At 42.3% G+C, this 20393-nt stretch overlaps 2 protein-coding genes across 17 annotated transcripts in view; both read left to right on the forward strand.

Moving 5' to 3' along the window:
• SNCAIP (synuclein alpha interacting protein) overlaps positions 1-20393 on the forward strand; it is a 148612-nt gene that overhangs the window by 51307 nt on the left and 76912 nt on the right. The window contains exon 1 of one of the 16 annotated variants that reach the window (XM_072840755.1): positions 7918-8056. The exons of 14 other annotated variants lie outside the window; for them this stretch is intronic. The gene's annotated coding sequence lies outside the window, so the exon portion shown is untranslated. Of the gene's footprint in view, positions 1-7917; positions 8057-19306; positions 19503-20393 lie in introns of those variants that run through there. One more of the 16 variants, XM_072840753.1, reaches the window with a different exon arrangement.
• On the forward strand, positions 1764-3444 carry LOC140641229 (large ribosomal subunit protein uL1). The gene has a single exon (XM_072840761.1). It carries the CDS (start codon positions 2732-2734, stop codon positions 3383-3385), a length of 654 nt encoding a protein of 217 aa, XP_072696862.1. The 5' UTR covers positions 1764-2731; the 3' UTR covers positions 3386-3444.

Below are 20393 nucleotides of genomic sequence, written 5' to 3' on the forward strand. Positions count from 1 at the left end.
ATTTAGTAGTATGCATTTAAAGTTCCTCCATGTCCTTTGATGGCTTGATAGATCATTTGCTTTTAGTGCTGAATTATTTCCCATTATCTGGATATACCCAATCTTATTTATCCATTTGCCTACTGAAGGACATCTTCATTCCTTCCAAGTTTTGGAACTGTGAGTAAAGCTGCTAGAAACCTCCCTGTGCATATTTTCACTTGGGCATTGTTCTCAACTCCTTTGGGTAAATATCAAGAAGCATGATTGCTAGATCTCATGGTAAGAATATGTTTAGTTTTGTAACATACCGCCAAACTCTCTTCCAGTAAGGCTGTACCATTTTGCATTCTCACCAGAAATGAATGAAAGTCCTTGTTTCTCTACACCCTCACTAGCATTTGGTGTCATCAGTGTTCTGGATTCAGTTCATTCTAGTAGATGTATCGTAGTATCTCATCATTGTTTTAATGCCATTTTCCTGACACCATATGATATGAAGCATTTTTTCATATGCTTACTTGCCATCTGTATATCTTCTTTGGTGAGATGTCTTTTAAGATCTTTGTTCCATTTTTTAATTGGTTGTTTACTTTTTGTATTACTGAGTTTCAAGAGTGCTTTGGCTCTTTTGGATAGCAGTTTTTTATCGGATGTGTCTTTCACATGTATTCTCTTCCAGTCTGGCTTGCCTAATCATTCTCTGGAAACAATCTTTCACAGAGCAGAAGTATTTGATTTTAATGAAGTCCAGTTTATCAAGTATCTCTTTTATGGATTGTGCCTTTGGTGTTTTAGCTAAAAAGTCATGACCATACCCAAGATTATCTAGGTTTTCCCCTATGTTATCCTCTAGGAGTTTGACAGTTTTGCATTTTATATTTACTGTGATCCACTTTGAATTAATTTTTATGAAGAGCATATGGTTTGTATGTTAACTTTGGGGGGGGGGCATGTGGATGTCCAGTTGTCCCAGCACTGTTTGTTGAAAAGACTTTCATTTATAGATTGTATAGCCTTTCTTCTTTGTCAAAAATTAATTGACTATATTTGTGTGGACCTATTTCTGGACTCCTTACTCTGTTCTATTGATCTATATATTCCTTTTTGCCAATACCCCACTGTCATGATTACTATAGCTTAATAATAAGTCTTGAAGTCTGGTAATGTCAGTCCTCCAACTTTGTTGTTCTCCTTCAATATTATATTGGCTATTGTTCTCCTTCAATATTATATTGGCTATTCTGGGTCTTTCACCTCTCTATATAGATTTTAGAATTAGTTAATTAGTACTGACAAAATAACTTGTTGAAATTTTGTTTGTGGTTGCATAGAATCTACAGATCAAGTTGGGAAGAACTGATACCTTGACAATATTGAGTTTTCCTATCCATGAATATGGAGTCTCTCCATTTATTTATTCTTCTTTAATTTTGTTCATTAGTATTTTATAGTTTTCCTTAAATATATATTTACATACCTTATTAGATTGATACCTAAGTATTTCATTTTGAGGGTATTTGTCTTTTTAATTTCAAATTCCACTTGTTCATTGCTGATATGTGGGAAAGCTATTGACTTTTGTATATTAACCTTGTATCTTACAACCTTGCTATAAATGCTTATTCTAGGAGTTTTCTGTCAATTATTTAGATTTTTCTAATCAACAGTCATGTCATTGGTAAGCAAAAACAGTTTTATTTCTTTCCAATCTGTTTAACTTTTCCTTCCTTTTGTCTAATTGCATTAGGTAGGCTTTCAGTGTTGAAAAGTAGTGGTGAGAGAGAACATCTTGGCCTATTTCTGATATGAATAGGGAAGCTTTAAGCTTCTCATCATTAAGCATAAATCTTAACTGAGAGTTTTGTAAATATTATTTAAGTTTATGAAGTTTACTTCTATTCAGTAATTCCTAAAATAATAGTTTTCGTTGATATTCTCCAATGAAAGGAAACACAGAAGAGAATAGTAGTAAAAGAGGTACATGTAAAACATTTGGATGAGACATGTGAACTTAAAATCATTCTCAGAAGAACATTCTTTTTGGTGGTTTTCCCCCCCTTTGATTTCTGCCTGCTTTGTTGCCGACCTTGGTTAGCCTTGTTTGGTGTGTTCACTGTTGTTAAATCTCCATCTTTTACTAACTGTCTCCAATTCTCTTTTTAGACTATTTCAAAACCATGAACCGTAAATTTTTTTGGAATAATTACTTCGATTTTATGATACATGCCCTGCCCCAAAATGCAGTTAGTTATGTCTGATATTTATTTTAACTGTATTAAGCTATGATTTGTTTTGTGGTAAAACTTCCTGCAGTACTGGTACAGAAAACTTTGAATGCCTTCTGTGGCTAGACTAAAGTTAGCTTCTTACAAAAATATCCCTGCTTGGTTTCACTGGACTTTCATTCACTGGACTTTTTATTCATTCAATAAATTCCTGAGTGCCTTCCATATGCCACAATATGTGCTGTGCATGTGGCTTCTGGTGGACAAGACAAAGATCTCATCATGAAAGAGGCAGTTATATGAGCGTATAATAATATTAAGTTACTGTAAGTACACTGAATATAATTTGCTCAGGAATTTTGCACAGAGGGAAAGGCAGGTAGGTACTCTGAACTTAAGGTCAGGTGTAGATTTGGACACTTCATTAAGAGTTACTTCCTAAGTCACCCCCAAGGTAAGTCTTTAAAAGTATGTTTAAAGGATAAATACAACTCTCTTTTCCGGTTACTGCGGTGCGAGCTACCATGAGCAGCAAAGTCTCCCGCGACACCCTGTACGAGGCGGTGCGGGAGGTCCTGCATGGGAACCAGCGCAAGCGCCGGAAGTTTCTGGAGACGGTGGAGCTGCAGATCAGCCTGAAGAACTATGACCCTCAGAAGGACAAACGCTTCTCGGGCACCGTCAGGCTTAAGTCCACCCCCCGCCCCAAGTTTTCTGTGTGTGTTTTGGGGGACCAGCAACACTGTGATGAGGCCAAGGCAGTGGACATTCCCCACATGGACATTGAAGCGCTGAAGAAACTCAACAAGAATAAAAAACTAGTCAAAAAGCTGGCCAAGAAGTATGATGCCTTTTTGGCTTCAGAATCTCTGATCAAGCAGATTCCACGAATCCTGGGTCCAGGCCTGAATAAAGCTGGCAAGTTCCCTTCCTTGCTGACCCACAATGAGAACATGGTGGCCAAAGTGGATGAAGTGAAGTCCACCATCAAATTCCAGATGAAGAAGGTGCTATGTCTGGCAGTGGCTGTTGGCCACGTGAAGATGACGGACGATGAGCTTGTGTACAACATCCACTTAGCTGTCAATTTCCTGGTGTCCTTGCTCAAGAAGAATTGGCAGAACGTCCGGGCTTTGTACATCAAGAGCACCATGGGCAAACCACAGCGCCTTTACTGAGACCATTTAATAAATCCTAGTGCTACCGTTAAAAAAAATAATAATAATAAAAAAATAAAGGATAAATACAGTGAATTAGTTGGCATAAAACACAATAACCAGAAACCACTCTAGATATTTCAAACAGCAGGAAATGAAAATAGGTATTAGTTACTACATTGCTGGAAGAGCTAGAACACTAAACTAAGCAAGATGAAGATCTCCAGTCCTGAGATCAGCAAAGGCAGAGAAGCCCCACCACTCCAAGGGTTGAAGGGGGCAAAAGAAGGAGGTCTGTTACATTTTCAATTTAGGGTAGTTATGCCTTCTATCACAATTCAGAATGATGCTAATAATGCCTGCCTTGTAGGAGCTGATGACATGTAGGAGACACTGCCTATTGGAGGGTGTGTGTGTGTGTGTGAGAGAGAGAGAGAGAGTAAGAGAGAAAGACAGATAGACACCAAATTCCTTCTCTCTACCCTCTAATCTTTTGCCTAGGCTTGCCCTTGGCCAGACCTACCAGGAAGCCAGTCAGCTGGCAAAAGAGCTTAGGAAACACAACAATCTGAGAGAATGGATCTGAGAATAAATAGGCATATGATTGCACTATTCATTGGCAGATGAAAAGGCAGAGGTGGGGATTTGGACGTTTTGAGGTGGTCCCAAGAGGAGGAGGATATACACAGAGTTTTCAACATAAGCCCAGGATGTGGAACAGCATGGGATATGCACAGAATTTCAATGTCCTTAAGATTTCCAATGTGAGTCAGAGATTCATAGGAGGCCCCCAACATGATTGGCTCCTTGTGACTGGTAGAAGAACTGGCTGGCTGTCTCCTAGGCAGTGGGAAGACACTCAACTGTTTTCAGTAGGCCATCTTTATGTTTTAAGTCACTTGGACAGTTGTGTAGACACAGAGAATGATTTTGAAGAATGAAAGTGTACTAATATTTTTGCCTTTACCTTTGTCATTCTCTATTCAAGCAAGAAACAGTGAGAGAAAGCTATAGTAAGAAATAGAAGAATGGAAAGGATCAAAATGTAATTGACAGGATGATTGAATGTCAAGAGAGGGAATGGGAAGGACCAGGGATGATATCCAAGTCTCTAACCTTAGCTGAGCAGAGGGTGATGGTGTCCCAAGTAAGGCTGTTTGAGTTAGAGGCCTGTGGGACATCCAAAGAGGGATACCAAGGAGCAGGTGGCTGGCTGTACACTAGGGGTCAGCAGTTGAGCAGGAAGTGGACCAAGACTTTGGACCCACAGGGAGAAAAATATTGGACCTGTAAAGGAAAAAGAGAAAGAATGTAAGGCAGGTCCAAAGGTTATTGAATTTAGTATTTAGGAGTTGATCGTGTTCTAAGTCATCTTTAGAGAAAAAAGCAGTACAAACTCAATTGTGGTGAGTTAAGTCAAAGGACACAGGAAAGTGATAAGTGTAAAAATAGATGTCTCTTGCGAGAAGTTTGGATGAGAGGGGAGAAAAGATGGAGTGGAACCCAAAGCCAGTTATGAGTTTTATCTGTAGTGTTGGTGAGACTTGCGGATGTGTGGTCAGGTGCATACAGCCAGAGATAGGCTTTTTCTTCAAAGGACTGAGTAGAGATAGAGACACGGGGTCTCAGGGCTGGAGTCAGGCCTGGAGAAGGTTGGGGGATTTTTCCACAGCTGCTTGCCAAGGAATTGAGTCCTGTGCTGCAAAAACCATGCATTTAGAAGCCCGGCCTTTGGCAAAAAGCCCATGTAGCACCTTCTACTTACAAGAAGAAAGCACCTCTGTGACTGCATGATTTTAGGACATAAATATTCACTGAACTAGTGGTTGTAAAACACTTTGCCACCTTCACCTTCAGACTTGGTTCACAATTTCACTGAACCTATGATCTCATACCCATGTATGTAAACAAAAATGTACACATGCATACAGAGATGTATACATTTGTATGCACTTGTATACGTACGCGTGCGTGCATACACACACACACACACACACACACAGCTAGATATATTTCAGTGTCCCTTGAAAACTCCATATTAGGAGCCTGAGACTCAGAGCAGATTTGCCTCGAAAAAGCTTTTGCGATCCATACATGATTGAACTCAGGGCTTCTGGCCTCAGATTCCTAGGGACAGCCTTTGTCATTCATAGATTGGCCTGGATATTGACAGATAGAGTCACTGCCGCCTCCACTCTACTTTCTGGTTGACTGGGCCTTTCGGCCTCAGATATCTGGGGACTTCTTCTCTGGCCCCTCTGGTGAGGTGCTGAGAGCTTTCTCCATGCACCATTAAGCTGCTTCTCTTATGTTGGCAGCTTCTCTTATGTTGGCAGCTCCTCTACTGCCCGCCTTCTGTACTCTGATGTCATGCCTTCCCCAGATTCTGCTCACAGAACTTTTCTACCCTTGGTTCTTTTTCCTTCTCATACACAGCAAGGAAAGGTACCACCGGGCAGGTGGACTTTTTCATCAAGGCCTAGTTCTCAAATTCTCTCATCTTTCACTGCGACCAGATTTCTTCAATCATTTGAATCCAGTATTTCTCCCCATTCTGACTCGAGGCCCTGCCAACCCATTGCTCTTTGGAGCCACACCACCCTGGGATGGATTCCTGATTCAGTTACGTATCAGCTGGAACCAACTGGGCCAGTTACTTAGGATTATTGGAGCTAATAATACCTTGTAGGTTATTGTGAGGATTTCAGGAGAAAAATGTGTATGAAGGATCCAGCTCAGTGCCAGGCTTAATCAATCTTCACTTGCTTTCCCCACCCCAGTGGCCTGGAGCTCTTACCCACATTTCCCAGCACTTAGCACACTAATATAATTAGCAACATTAATGTATCTAAAAGGCAATTACCATTTAATTGCTCTGACCCCAACCAGCCTGAAGTTCCATTCCATTCACTCTAATTTGGAGCTAGGGGTTTTTAGTCCTACTGGGGCTGGTCACAAAAATCACTGCCTTATAGAGAATTGAAAATAACTTCAGGCAGCCATTGATGACAAGGCACAAGATTTGGTAATTCTCTCCATTATGCTCTATATAAAAATGCAAATATCAATTTGCTCCTGGCCAGTGAACAAATCAGACAACTTCAAGCAGCAGCTCTCTGTGACTTGGTGAATTATGCTGCTTGGTTAGATCAGCCCTGCTTTCCAGAAGGCATGCCCTGCCCCATATGTGCTATATGGATCTTCATTGAGAGAAATCAGTGCCCTTGTGGAGATTCAGACTTAGAATCAAGTTTCAGGCATCTCTTCTTAGAAGACATTTATTTATATTACATACTCAATTTAAAGGAATAAATGCCCTTCCCTCAGCCTGCAAAGTTTGTTTATCTTAGCGCTACTGTGAGAACCTAACGTCCAATTGAAGGCGGCATGCTTTTTTCTCCTTCTCTGACCCAGCATTGCCTAAAGTAACAGCAGTCTCTAATCAAGGGGAACCCAAAGTACTTTGAGACTTTTGAATCCCATCTTTAATATTAGAGCTGCACATGTGCATTTGAGGAAACCTAGATTGCCCTAAGCCACACGGAAAGCATTTACATCTGAACCACTTTACATGTGATTGCGAACCCCAGGAAAATCTAAATAACTTTAGCAGTTGGCGATTTGGAAAACAGCCTGGGCCGTATAAATTTCCCCTTAGTTCTTTTCTGTTAAATCTTATGCCAAAGTAAATGGGAGCCGTGGAGAACCTTTGAACTCCTCAGGTCTCAAATGACCTCAGTGAAGCTGGATTGGCAGAAGCAGCGGTGCATTTCCAAGGCAGATCTTTCTCTTTCCCTCCAAGGAGTGAACACGAGACAGTTACCTTCCTAGGTGGAGGGTGCGGGATCGTGGGGCGTGGGCCTTCTCGCCTCTGCACCCCATCAGACCAGCTGGTGCCTCTGAGAAGTGGGCTTTATGCCGGGCAGGAGCACCTCGCTGCAGCTCTTGGGGATCCCTGGAGCTGGCACACAGGCTTCTTAGCACCTCCGCTTCACAATTTGGGCAGCTCTTTCCCCTTCTTGTCCCTTGCAGAAAGAGCTGTTGGAAGCAAGATAGATCCGAGTGCAGGACCACCAGGAGGCTTCCCATTTTCCCATTTCCTCTTTTGTGAATTGGAGATTAAAAATAGCCCTGCCCCTGTGAGCCCCATTTCTCTGAATGTTTCATCCTTGTCCCCCTGACCAGTTTATATTTATATCGTTATATTAATAACGATTAATAATTATTTATTTAAATGTCTTATGATTAATGTCCTAACAAATAGTATGTGTAATAGGACAGCATATATATGTAACATGTATTATACAGGAGTGTGTCCTTAGGACTAGACCATATTTTGCCTCTCGAAGGCAGAGGCAGTGGCAGTGGACCTTCCTCCCTAGAGTCCAGTGCCATGCTGGGCACAGGATACATTGTCAGTAATGTGAGTCCTATGATGGTAGTAGCTCTTCAGCCCTACTGTGCCCTACGTAGAGAAAAATACTGTCAGTCAAGACAATATTCACAAAAATTAATTTTACTTCCCTTGTATTTTTTTTCTTTATTTATTCATTAAAGACACACAGAAGGAAGCAAAGACACAAGCAGAGGAAGAAGCAGGTTCCCCATGGGGAGCCCGATGTGGGACTCGATCCCAGGACCCTGGGATCACCCCTGAGCTGAAGGCAGATGCTCAACTGCTGAGCCACCCAGGTGCCCATTCTCCTTGTATTTTAATGGATGTTTTTTCTCTAGAAATAACCCTGAAGGAAAAAAATAACACGTATTTTACACTTTTGCCCTAATGATGTTTGCTAATCCTTTGAAAGACAAAAAATATTTATGTCAGCATTTACTTTTTGGGGGAAGGGGGTGAAAGGCCTGGGGGGTTTCTAAAACATATTTTTACCCTTAGCCCTCAGCTCTGAAAAGTCAGTGTTATTTGCCATAAATTGTTACTATTTGGGCATATTTGAGAAATCGCGTCACATAGTTTCTTCATGTGTTATCCCCAAATCAAATCTTGAATTATGATTATAGGCTCATGATTTTATTTTGTCTGCTAGTTTAGGGTGGTTCTTCCTCGCTCTCCAAATTCATTCCAGGCATTCATTGTGCATCTTTAAACATGGTCAGGAATGGGTGGGACGCTCACTCCTTCTGGAGACAGCCTTTCTCTGCTCGCAGTCAGGCAAGAAGATGGAATATGTGGTGTGTTTAAAGATCTTTATGGATGTGGAAGTCTAAGTGCCCAAAGTGTGTGTCTTTGGAGGAGGGAGGACATTTACATCCAAAAATTTGCATGACTTGTGTCTTAGAAACCCAAGGAAATTCTTCTCAAAAGGAGTTTGTTAGAGGCTCTGCCTGTTGGATATTAGGGGAAGATGGAGAAGAGTCAACAGAAAATCCAGAACCTGACAGCACACATGTGGAGGCAGTGACTTAGAACCAGTGGTTTGGGAATCTGTGATATGTGGGTTTGATTCCCATCTCCTTTACTCGGTAGCTTTGAGCAACTTACTTGCCAGATTGGTCTTCAGTTGACTCAGTGAAATGAGAATAGTATTAGATATCAAATAAGATTAAATTTATAAAGGAACACACCAATGAAACGCAGTGTCTGTCCTGAATTGGTTTAAAATAAATGGTAGCTGATGTGAGCATTATTATTGTGTTATTACTGTTATTTTTATCACTGTTATTATCACTTGTATTATAAGAAACTCAAGAGTGTCTATTTGACAGATGCAAATAACTACTGAAGTAATGGATGTTTCAGGGAAGAAGGTGGTAGATTCTGAAGTGGCTACTGTCTTAGTAGGCAGTTAGGGACAAGGGGTTTATTTATATTTTTTAAAAGATTTTATTTATCTATTCATGAGAGACACAAAGAGACAGACACAGTCAGAGGCAGAAGCAGGCTCCCTGTGGGGAGCCCGATGTGGGACTTGATCCCAGGACCCTGGGATTATGCCCTGAGCCAAAGGCATACACACTCAACCACTAAACCATCCAGGTGTCCCAGGATAAGGGGTTTGATACACCCTCCACACTCCACTTCCTCCCCCACTCGCACCCCCTGAAAGCTTTCTCACTTGCTAACACTGCTGTAAGCCTCTTACACACACCCTTACTAAAGGGCTTGGTGTGTTCCAAATACTGATCTTATCCTTATGTAGATACAACATCTGCCAATTTCTTCTCTCTCTGAGCTGTATTTTACTCGGGCTAGTGTTGTCCTTGTATAGTATGGATACAGGGCATATATAATTCTTTCCCCTCACCGAAAGCCCTGATTCACAGCATTTGATAATATGCGTGGTGTCGATTCTCCCAGCATACCCAGTTTCAGGGTCCCAACATGAAGCCACTGAACACAGAGTTGGGAAGAGCTGTGCATGGTTGCTCAAGTCAGGGCAGGCTGTGTCCAGTACAGCACCGAGGCAGCCTGAAGCATAAGCCGTGACAGCATAGAGTGGGATGCTCAGCAGCAGAACCTAGACATAAATGCAGTAGAGGGAAAGTAGTTTGTCCCCGGGATGGATCATTATGATGTACTTGGCCAACAGAATTCATCCAGAAAGTGAATTAATGCCAGATTACCTGAATGACTTGTTTCAGGGCCAATTTTCTGTACTTGCTCTGTTATTCTCCAAACATTCTCAGGACAGAAATCTTTTCCTAGTTCTTCTGCATTCTGGGGGATGAGGAGGTAGGAGGTCATCACCTCCCTCCTTTTCCCACTCCCTCCCTCCCTTCTTTATTACCTCCCCTACTGCCTTTGAGAGTGTTTCCTTTCATCTCTTTTGTAATGTCAACAATGCCACCAGAGCTTCAGAAAAGATAATAGTATTCCTGCTTTGTGGAAATGGTAGAGGTAGTAGAAAGCTGCCGTACTTCATCAATCTGCCTCTCGTTACCGTCACTTGTAATTTGTCATCTTGTCATTTGGAAATCCTCTCTATTATTCAGACACCCCACTTCTTTGTTTATTTGTTTATTTTTCCCCATTAGTGGAGGCAGTAATTTCATCCACTGGCCACCTTACCTTTGCTGTCACAAGTTCCATTTTATTCTCTCCCCCAAGGGGAGAGAGTTGGAAACTGTACCACCTTGTATCTAGGAAATTGCATGATGGTGGCTATAAATAGATTTCCGAGAATTTTTAATTAAGTGATGATACCTAGAGCTTTTTCATCATACTTTGGTCCCTGGAGATGATAAAACAGACTCCTCTAGGGAAGCTGTTCTGTTTTTTGCCACACATTGTTGGAGCAAGCAGGACTCAGTTATAGGCCACCTCAGAACTGTTAGAATGATACCAGTTGATGTTTTACCAGCGACCAGTTTTGTCAACGTGGTGGATAAAAAGACCCAGGTCTCCTCGCTAAGAAGCTTTCTAAATGTCTAATGACTTCAACCGAAGATAACCGGTTTGTCACTTACCATGAGGCTGTCTGCAGACATGCTTGAGATCATTGCTTGTACCATCCTAATCCTTGTGAGCGTTGTTGGAAACGTGTGTTTATTTTATTCTACGAGGAAATGTATCACTGGGTGTTTCCAGACCTCCTTTCTTCTGATTTTCTGCCTTGTATTTGTCCACCTCCTTAAAAACTTGGTGGTGAATGTCATGAAAATTGTTTATTCTTCTGGTTTCATGTTGGATTCGGCTGGCTGCAAAGTTGTGCACTTTACAGCTGCCCTGACAACCTCGCTGGCCATCTGGTTCGTGTTATACTTTGCCTTGGTCTACCACCGGAAGCTCTACCACACTGTCCACCCCTTGAGTAAGGCTCCCAACCTGGATCATCAGGGGCATTCTGCGAAGGCGGTGTGTGCGCTTGCGGTGGCTGGGGTGGCAGTGTACATCCCGGTTTTGCTTTGCACTACAAAGTCGGAACACCGGAGGGTGGGAAATCAGACAGCCCCTTGGTCTCCTAACAGGCTTTACGTGAGTTGCTTCCTTTACTTTGGAAATAAGCAGATGGAGTTTTACTATGGGAAAATATTTTTGGTTCTGATCGATATTCTGCCTCTAGCCACCTTAGTCTTTGTCTGTTTCTGGATGTCTGTTCTCCTTTTGGAAAGAAAGAAAATGACATATGGCAACATCTGGATTGGAGATGATGATTCAGAAATTGAAATCCTTAGAGGGGCCAAGTTCAGTATTTTATTAATGTGGCTGGTCACTCCACTTTGGATTTCTCACTTTATCTTAGTCTATTTCTTAAAAGACTTGGCAGCCTGTGTCTTTTTTCCAGCTGTTCTCACAGCCCTTTCTTCGGGCTTCTCGGCTCTGAGTCCTTTCCTGCTCATGTTGGTAAACTACAAAGTGAAGTTGGTGTCCTTCTGTGGTGCCAGAGAGGAAAAACCCACACCTCAGCCTGCAGAGGTCATTCTTTCTCCATATGCTTAATGACAAAGAACTCAGGTTTTTTTTTTTTTTTAATTCAGTTTTTATTTTAATTCCAGCACAGGTAAAGTACAGTGTTCTGTTAGTTTCAAGTGTACAATACAGTGATCCAACAGTTCCATACACCCCCCCCTGTGCTCTTCACAAGTGTGCTCCTTAATCCCCATCATCTATTTCACCCATCACCGCCCCCCCACCCCATCCGCTCTGGTAACCATTGGTTTAAAGAACTTGCTTTGAATCCCTGGGAAAAAGGCCTTGATCCGGGAAGGTGCAGCTGAGGCTTCCCTAACCCTCCTTGCTAGGCGGTTTTTGCAAGGGGGCAAGAAGATCCCCTACTCTCTGAAAATAGAGCTCTGGGAGAAATGGCAAGAAGATAACTCGAACATGAAATTATTAAAAGCTAAAGAAAAACAGTCATTGGAACTCTTGTCATTTGGGACGATCCCAAGGTTTTTAATGTAGAAATTCCAAAGTGACTGAACAAGGGTCACAGTCTGGAAATAAACTCAATGTAACAAACGTATTAAGTATTTACTCTGTACGAGGTGGTGTATTCCAAAACAGCATATTGTTGAAACTGAGGATAATACTTCCTAGCTGAGTTGCTTGCTGATGGTACTTGACACTAATCTTGTGTTTTCATCTTCTGTTTTCCTTAACATGCTTTGCCACACATTGAAAATCATTACTTAAGTATGCAGTGTTCGGTTTTTGCACTATTAGTCATCTACGTGGGAAGCAGACTGTTAACTTTCCTTCCTCTAAGTGTCTTTAGTAAATTAGGAATAGATGAAAGCATTGGATCAAAGAATTAGTGCTTGCTTCATCATACTCTGCGTTTATGCCTAGATGTACAAATATTTGGTTACCGAGCTATTCTTGTTTAATTACCTGCATCTCAAGCTATGTTCTTCTTCAGAAAAAAGTCATTTATTTTATAGTTTATTTCCTCTTTTGGTTATTAAGTTGGTAAGTTTTAATTGAAGGAATTCTCTGACTTCTGGATTTGGATTCAATAAAAATAAACACATGATAATCATTATTAAAAATACATGGCCAGTGGGGCACCTGGGTGGCTCAGTCAGTTAAGGTCTGCCTTCAGCTCAGGTCATTATTCCAGGGTCCTGGGATCAATCGAGCCCCACACACTGGGCTTCCTGCTCATTGGAGTGTCTGCTTCTCCCTTTGCCTCCCCCCTGCTTGGGTTCATGCTCTCTCTCTCATAAATAAATAAAGTATTTCTTTTAAAAAGCCTACATGGCCAGGATTTTTTTTTTCACAGTTAGCCAGTATAGCCAGTTGGACTGCCTAAGTTTCAGTGAGTAATTATTTTAAATATTTTATAATGCATACATGTGTAAGCATTAGATTTTAAGTTAATTCTCATTAGATTCTACTTTTTTCCAGTTTCCTTCTTTATTAGTAGGCATGGAATTTATTGTGCTGTACTTTGAGTGACTGGATATCCCTGTATTGAGATTCTTGCTCTAAAAAGCCTGCATCTAAAATTATAAACCTGGATTTCATTAACAGGAGAAACTTAGAACATCTCTATTGCCATGAAGTGCCATGGAGAAAAGAAATTTTAAAGTAACCAAGGCCTAAATTTTCTAGGGTTTTGTAGGCGGGCGTCTGTCCCTTGTGTAGCACTGGGAATTAAAACACACACACACACACACACACAGAGGCTTAAGGCCTTCTAGTTTTCTGGGTGGTCTTCATGGGAAATGCTTAGTGGAGTCCACGGAGGCAGTTTAATCAGGAGGGCACTAGGCATGGATCCTGTATAATGAAGTTAACATCTGTGGACATGGAGGATGTGGGGAAGAGGTCACCATCTTTTAATTAAGTGCAGATGTAGCCAGGGCTGGGATGAGCTATTGATCTTAGTTCGCAGTTCTCAAATGTGGTTCTGGGACCAGCAGAATCAGCATCACCTGGCAAGTTATGAGAAATGTACATTCCCAGGCCTCTACCCAACCTATTGAATTGGAACTTCTTAGGATTGGACCCAGCAATCTGCTTTAATAATCCTTCTGAGTGATTTTCATGTGGGTTGAACTTTGAGAACACCAGTCTAAGGTTGCTCGAAAGTTTAATCTCTACAAACACGCAGAGGTAGGAGAACGAAGCCAAGATGGTAGACTCCTGATGGAGCCTTTAATGCTCTCTGTGCAGATTTCTGTTATGTCTACCTCTGTCGAAAAGGAGATCAAGATTGTCATCTGTATTCCATACATTCTCAATAATAATTTCCAAGCAAATCCACTGTAGAAATCAAACAATCTTTGCAAAATCAGGAGTAAAGCATGACCACTTCAGGTGCGCCAAAAATTTGAAACTTGGATTTGGATAGTTTCCTGTATGTATCTGAGTAAGAGATGCAGTTCCAAAATTACTCCATAGTTCCTTTCCAGAAGCGGGTGCAAGATGCAACTGGCTAAGGTCCAGGCTCAACTTCCCAGTGGTAGAAATGTTTCCCGTTCCTTCCCAGGTATTTACTTTTTGTTTGAGCCTCATTAGGTCATAGTTTTGTCCTTGTAGAATTGATAAGTTTTCATCTACATTGTAGAGTAAATCATATTTTCACTGAATGAACAACATCCCAGTTCTCTTTATAAATTATTTTCTTTTTTACTCTCTGTCAATTTCCACTTTCCTTTACTTGTGGGATCAGGGTGGCAGATGAGACAGGACTGGGAGGTCCAATGGAGATGGTCACAGCAGAACCCTGGAGAGGGGTCCGAGTAGGGTTAGGACTGTCCTGAGGTCCCGGCCCAGTTTCAGGGATGTTCCCACTGCCATCTCACACCACAGAAAATGTTTGTGTTAAGAGGCCAAGTCTTCCTCCTTGCAAATGCAGGGGTCCCATCTTTTGCACTCAAAAGATCCCTCCAAACCTCTAGATGAACAATTTATTGCTGGCGTGGTTGTGATCTCATGAAGCAACCTGTTCGATTTAAGCCCGTTCCAGTTGCCATTAGTAGGAAGTCTGCAGGGATTGGTATCTCTAAAACTTCCTCTTAGATCTACTCTTGGAGTCGAGTCTTGCTTTTACATGGTGGCTCTTTGTGGTCATGGAGGGAAAGGAGATTCAGTTCTCTACGTTAGATGGTTCCTTAGCTGTGCCACATGAGACGGAGCTTTCCAACCACCAGCTGTCCTGACTGCCTTACTTTGTCTTGGTACAGAACTGTTTGCCTTTGACCTTCTTAAGAAGTGACATCCAGAACTGGACCCAGTATAATATCTTTGTGTTTGGGAGTATGTCTATTTTTTCCTGTTATACATCCTTTTGTCTTGTGCAGCTGCTATAAGCATGGATTCTTTTCAAAAAGAATTTCAAACATTAAATTTATTTTAAATCTCTCTTTCTCTCACATATACACATACAAATTTAAAAGTACCTCTACCTCTCGGCTGAACTACTAAGGTCTTTTCAAGCTCTGAAGTCCTAGTGTAAGTTGGTTTGTTGTCAGCATGTAGATTATAGAAATAATGAAATGACTCCCAAATCATTTGCAAGAATTTTAAACTACAAGCAAGAGCTCAAAACTACCAAAAGACCAACCTTTGTAGGGATTTGTCAGAGCAGTCCTGACCTCCAGAATGGGGTTTTCTAGTACAGTGCTATCTTACTTGCATTTTTAATAAGACCTAAAGGAAAGATGGCCATAAGCATTTGTGTTCTTTGAAGTGACATCAAAGTATTAAACCAACTGGCTGTGGAACATAATATTTTATGGACCAGTTCAGGGATCTCTCTGGGTAAGGGGTGTTAGGTACACAAAGATCTGTACATTTTTCTCTCATGATGATGATCATGCCTACCATTTTTTCTGTTTAGACTCTGCTGGAGAGGGGAAAGAACAATTTGTTTGGCATTACAGTTTGTAACCACCCAAAGCGATTCAATTAAGGACTAAGGATGTCTATGGAGTTCTGACCCAAATGGTTCAAAGACATGCCCATGTTTCAGAGCAATCTGGAGGGCAAAGCAGAGGAGTCTCAGAATTAGTGGCAAGTCGCTGTCTGAGCTGCTTTTCTCCTTTTTCTCCTCCTTAGAAGTATTTAATTTGGGCCAAACATTCCTGCATTTTCCCATCTGTAAAGTAGAAAGGAGATGACTGCAAATCATGGTACACACACTCTGCTTCCTCACAGACTTATAATAAATAAAGTTATATAAAAACAATTAAAGATGACTTGAAAAAAATCAAATGTCTAATACAGGCAAAGCATTACTTTTACCTCTGTAGTTTTGACAAGCTGGAATAAGGGAAAGAAGCAAACTTAACATCAAAAGCTCTGGCTGTGTGTCTGTGAGGCAATTCCAGATCCTCTCTGAGCCTAAATTTTCTGATCTCCACAAAAGAATCATGAAGAGATTTGTCTTTCAGGACCTTTGTGAAATATAAATGGGAGAGTGTATGTAGAAAGAAGCACATAGGGCCTGGATATAAAGTTTGTTCCAGATGGGGCACCCAACCCAGACCCCAGGACAGAGCTTCCTTTGCTTCACTACTGTACTGTGGGCAAACAGGAAGTGCAGTACCCCTTCCCCAAGAGCTGGGGTAGGGTCAGTGTTGTCTCTTGTTGGATAGCAAACATTCACTTGTGTTTTCTCCAAACATGCCAGAAAATGTGATATTCCAAGAAAATGTGCTGTATTTACACTCTGACTTTGGAAATAATCCCGTGACCACCCCCAGTTTACCACTCTGGCCTTCACCCTTCCCAACTCCCTTTTTGCACAAAAGCAGCAGTAGGTGCAAAATCAGTGTTATCTATCTTACTGGCATAATTCTTGGCCTTGGCCCATGCTGTCACCACTGCCTGGGAGACCCCACACACACACACCCTGGGCCTCCAGCTCCCCTCACCATTCACACCCTTGTCCCTCAGCATTCATCTGAGACCTTATCCTTCGCAGGCAGGCCGCCTCATCTCCAAGGTCTAGATTGTGTGTCTCAGGCTCCTGTGTTTTCATTCCTCTGAACGAGGACCACATTTTATTGTGATGGCTTGTTTTCTTTTTCTTTTTTTTTTTTTTTAAGATTTTATTTATTTATGAGAGACACAGAGAGAGAGAGAGGCAGAGACACTGGCAGAGGGAGAAGCAGGCTCCCTGAGGGGAGCCTGATGTGGGACTCGATCCCAGGACCCCAGGATCACACCCTGAGCCAAAGGGAGATGCTCAACTGCTAAGCCACCCAGACCTCCCCCTGCTTCCTTTTTAAAGAGATGGCTTGTTTTATTAACCTGTGTCCCCTTATACTATATGCCCCACACTGGTGTGGAGAGTGTGCACATGGAGATAGTCCCTAAATGAGGAAGCAAGAAGTGGGTGAAATCTCCAGAGCATGTGCTCCCTCCCCTCCCTACCTTGATTCTTCTTGTCTCTTCTCCACTTGCCTCTTTCTAGTAGAAATGTCTTGCCTCTGTCATTTTTCTGCTTCAGGACTAGGCATTTAGCAACTGCCATGCTTCTGGCCACTGTTGAATCAAAGAGTAAAAGAAACTGAATCCAACATTTGGAATGAGTTGCTTCCTTGCCAGCCAAGCTACCGAGCCAACTGGGGACGGCATTTCATATATTTCACTTTTTTCCACCCGTGCCTTGCAGTCCTTAGTTGGTGATTTTTTTTTTTTTTGGAGCTCTTGTTATATTAAAGGAAGTAAATCCAGTATCTGTGTGCAAGCTTGCAAACTGAAAATGTATCCCAGTACAGATTTGGCTCTTGGTGTGTGTGCGTGTGTGCGTGCACAGGGGGGTAGGCTGCTCTGTTTTCCCAAGTACTAGTGAATTAAAGAGCAAAGAAAGAAACTGTGATGCAAATCGATTGAGGTTACCTCATCGCCGAAAGTACTCTGCTCATTTATTTTGACAAGCCCAGCTCCAGTTTAATTACCAGGCCTTCGTAGTCAACTGGTAAACGGAGCACTAGTGACTTTGGCAGGAGAGGAGAGATCTGTGTAACACGAGCCTTCGGAGTGAGTCCATGCCGACTCCTTGTAAAATGGAGCGAGGCCCTACGTTTCAGGAGAATTTCAGGAGAGCAGGTTAAGTAATGTGTGACTGTACTCACAAATCCGTGGGCCTTTTATGAGCCAAGCACCCCGGAATGTGTACATTAAGTGAGTGTAGCTTCTTACAGAAGGTTTGTTGGCCATTCCAAGCTTTTTCCACTTAATGATGCCATTAGCCACAGATTTTGGGAAGTCTTCATGTGGAATTACATTTAGAGTCAATTTTCAAGTCAAAACAGAAAAATTATAAATGTCACCTGAAGATGATCAGTATAATACAAGAATGGGGTAAGGCTATTTCTTGCAATTGCTTGCTTCCTTTTTATTATCCATTTGGACCCATAGTTCCTTTGAGCTCTTTCCCCAGACTGAATCTTCCCTGGAAGGAAGTGGTTGGGCCATCACTGAGGTCCCTTATGAGAGGGTGACATGGTGTTGATAGACCCATTAGGGCCATGAGCCCCTTCTGTACAGTTTAATAGGCACTGGGGGGGGCTTCTGTTTTTGGCAGTTTATCAAAACTCCATGAGAGTAGAAAAAAGTCCTGCAGACATTGTGTACAATTGGTGCTCGTTGTCCTTTATCTCCTCTAGCTGAGCATCTGCTCAGAGTTTGGGTGATGTTTCTCCCGATAACCTCAGGCACATCAAAAAAGAAGGGAAGGTGTCACCAACAGCTTCTGCACAGCATACAGGTCCCAGTCACCTAGCCCTGTGTCCCCACAGTCTAATATGTTCTTTCTTTTCTTTCCTATAAATTTTCCTACTAAGATTGGTAGCACTCAACCATTAGAAAATATTTTCTTTATTTCTCTATCCTCCCACTCACTATCTAGCTTAGATCTTCATTTCTCCCCACCCTTAAAAAAAGTTAAACACAGAATGTACCTGCCTAAGCAATTAACAACTTGAAAATTGCTAACATCCATGAGGACAAAGGAAAAGCCCTGCTGAGCCTGAAATGGAATTTTAGTGAGTCACCAGTACCAAAGGTAGACAGATCTTGGAAGAAGGTCTGTTGGGGTGAAGGTGGCAGTAATACAAAAGAAAGCCCTTGTGACCTCAGAGAACCTGGTGCAAGTGACTACAGCTTGCAGGGGCAGGGCTGATGGGGATGCAAGCACAGCACAAATTTATAAATGACGGGGTTTTGAGATCCCAAGGCCAACTATAAGGCATAGCAATAAAAATCTCATGTAAAGGATTTGCAGCAAGACCACCCTTTTTGGGGAGGCTGAGAAGTATTTTTCACCTCAGTGTAAACCCACTCTGTGGGCTGTGCATGAAGTTAGCCGTCATGTGTCCAAGCTGCTAGTCTGGCCAGAGGGAGGATGACCTTGGTTGTCTACTGGCCTTGCACTTGACAGCACTTGTGCCCTTCCCTCTGGTCACAAGAGCAAAGGGAAAATCTACAGCAGCCGTCACAATGAAGCAAGAACCCTTCCTTCCTCCACTTGTAAAATAAAGGAAACGTAATCCCCACCTTGCAACATTTTATGACTTTTGTGAAGGTTTTCTTTTCTGAATCCTAGGAGAGAACATGGAGGCTGTGTGAAAGTATAAATTATAATGAGCTGGTAATTTATTTGGAAGAAATTTTATTGTTCCTGTTGTGGCATGAGAATTTAAAACAATCTTAGAATACAAATTTGATCTCGGAATACAGACGAAGTAAACATTATTTGGCAGGAGGCACGAGTAACAAAAAGAGGTGACTATGATACTTATTGTTTAATGCTGAATTTCTTTGAAGGCTCAAACACTCACATTCCCCCGAAGGTGGGGCAGGGCTCCTCAGTGAGGAGAGCCAAAGAAGGGGAGCTGGTGAACTGGGAGCCCATGCCCATCTATGAAGCTGCTTAGCTCCAGCCAGTTGTCACAGGGAATGTAGATCTGTGTTGGCCAGAGCTTCAGATATTTTTTAAAGCAAAGCAAGTAATCCAGAATTTTATGTGAAATCACCCAAGGTCTACAAATTGGCAACTAACTCAGTTTTTTTGAAAAACACTGCTAGGGCCAGACACATCACATCTGTGGGCCAGACTCCACTCATGGGCCTCCAGTGTGTGCCCTCTCTGGCCGTGTGTATTCCCTTCAAGCATGTGGTCAAGAAAGGGGGCCCTCTGGCTTCCAGTGTGAGGTGGGATGTGGGGCAGGATGGTGCCACTGGGGCAGGATGAAAAAACCACCTGCAACCCAGCTCAGTTTCCTTATCCTGTTGGATGATTTTCAGCGGATGTGGAAGCCATGTAATGACCACTGGGACAGCTGGGGTCTCACTCTCTACTGAAAAGGAGCAATGAATATTGGGACTGTGGCCAGATTGGTGAACCATAGGGATTGCTGCACTCTGTAACTGGGGAGGTTAACTCTTCCAGGGTGGCACCTTGAGAGAGAGAAGCCCTGAAACCAGACAAGAGGAATTGAGTGGTAGAGAGAATAAAGCATTTCCAGGAGATGGCTGCATGGGAAAGCCCGTTAGGAGAGGAAGGTTGTGGATGCTATGGACCCCTTTGTCTGAGGCTGGACCCCCCAACCCACTGCAATAAACATGGGCAGTGGCCCAGCTCTTCATGAGCTGGAACCACTGTAACTCTTGTCT

This window comes from Canis lupus, chromosome 10, assembly GCF_048164855.1.
Source record: "Canis lupus baileyi chromosome 10, mCanLup2.hap1, whole genome shotgun sequence".
In the NCBI taxonomy this organism is placed as follows: Eukaryota; Metazoa; Chordata; class Mammalia; order Carnivora; family Canidae; genus Canis; species Canis lupus.

Coding starts and splice junctions, on each gene's coding strand:
- LOC140641229 (XM_072840761.1), top strand. CDS start 2,732: ATGAGCAGCAAAGTCTCCCGCGACACCCTGTACGAGGCGGTGCGGGAG.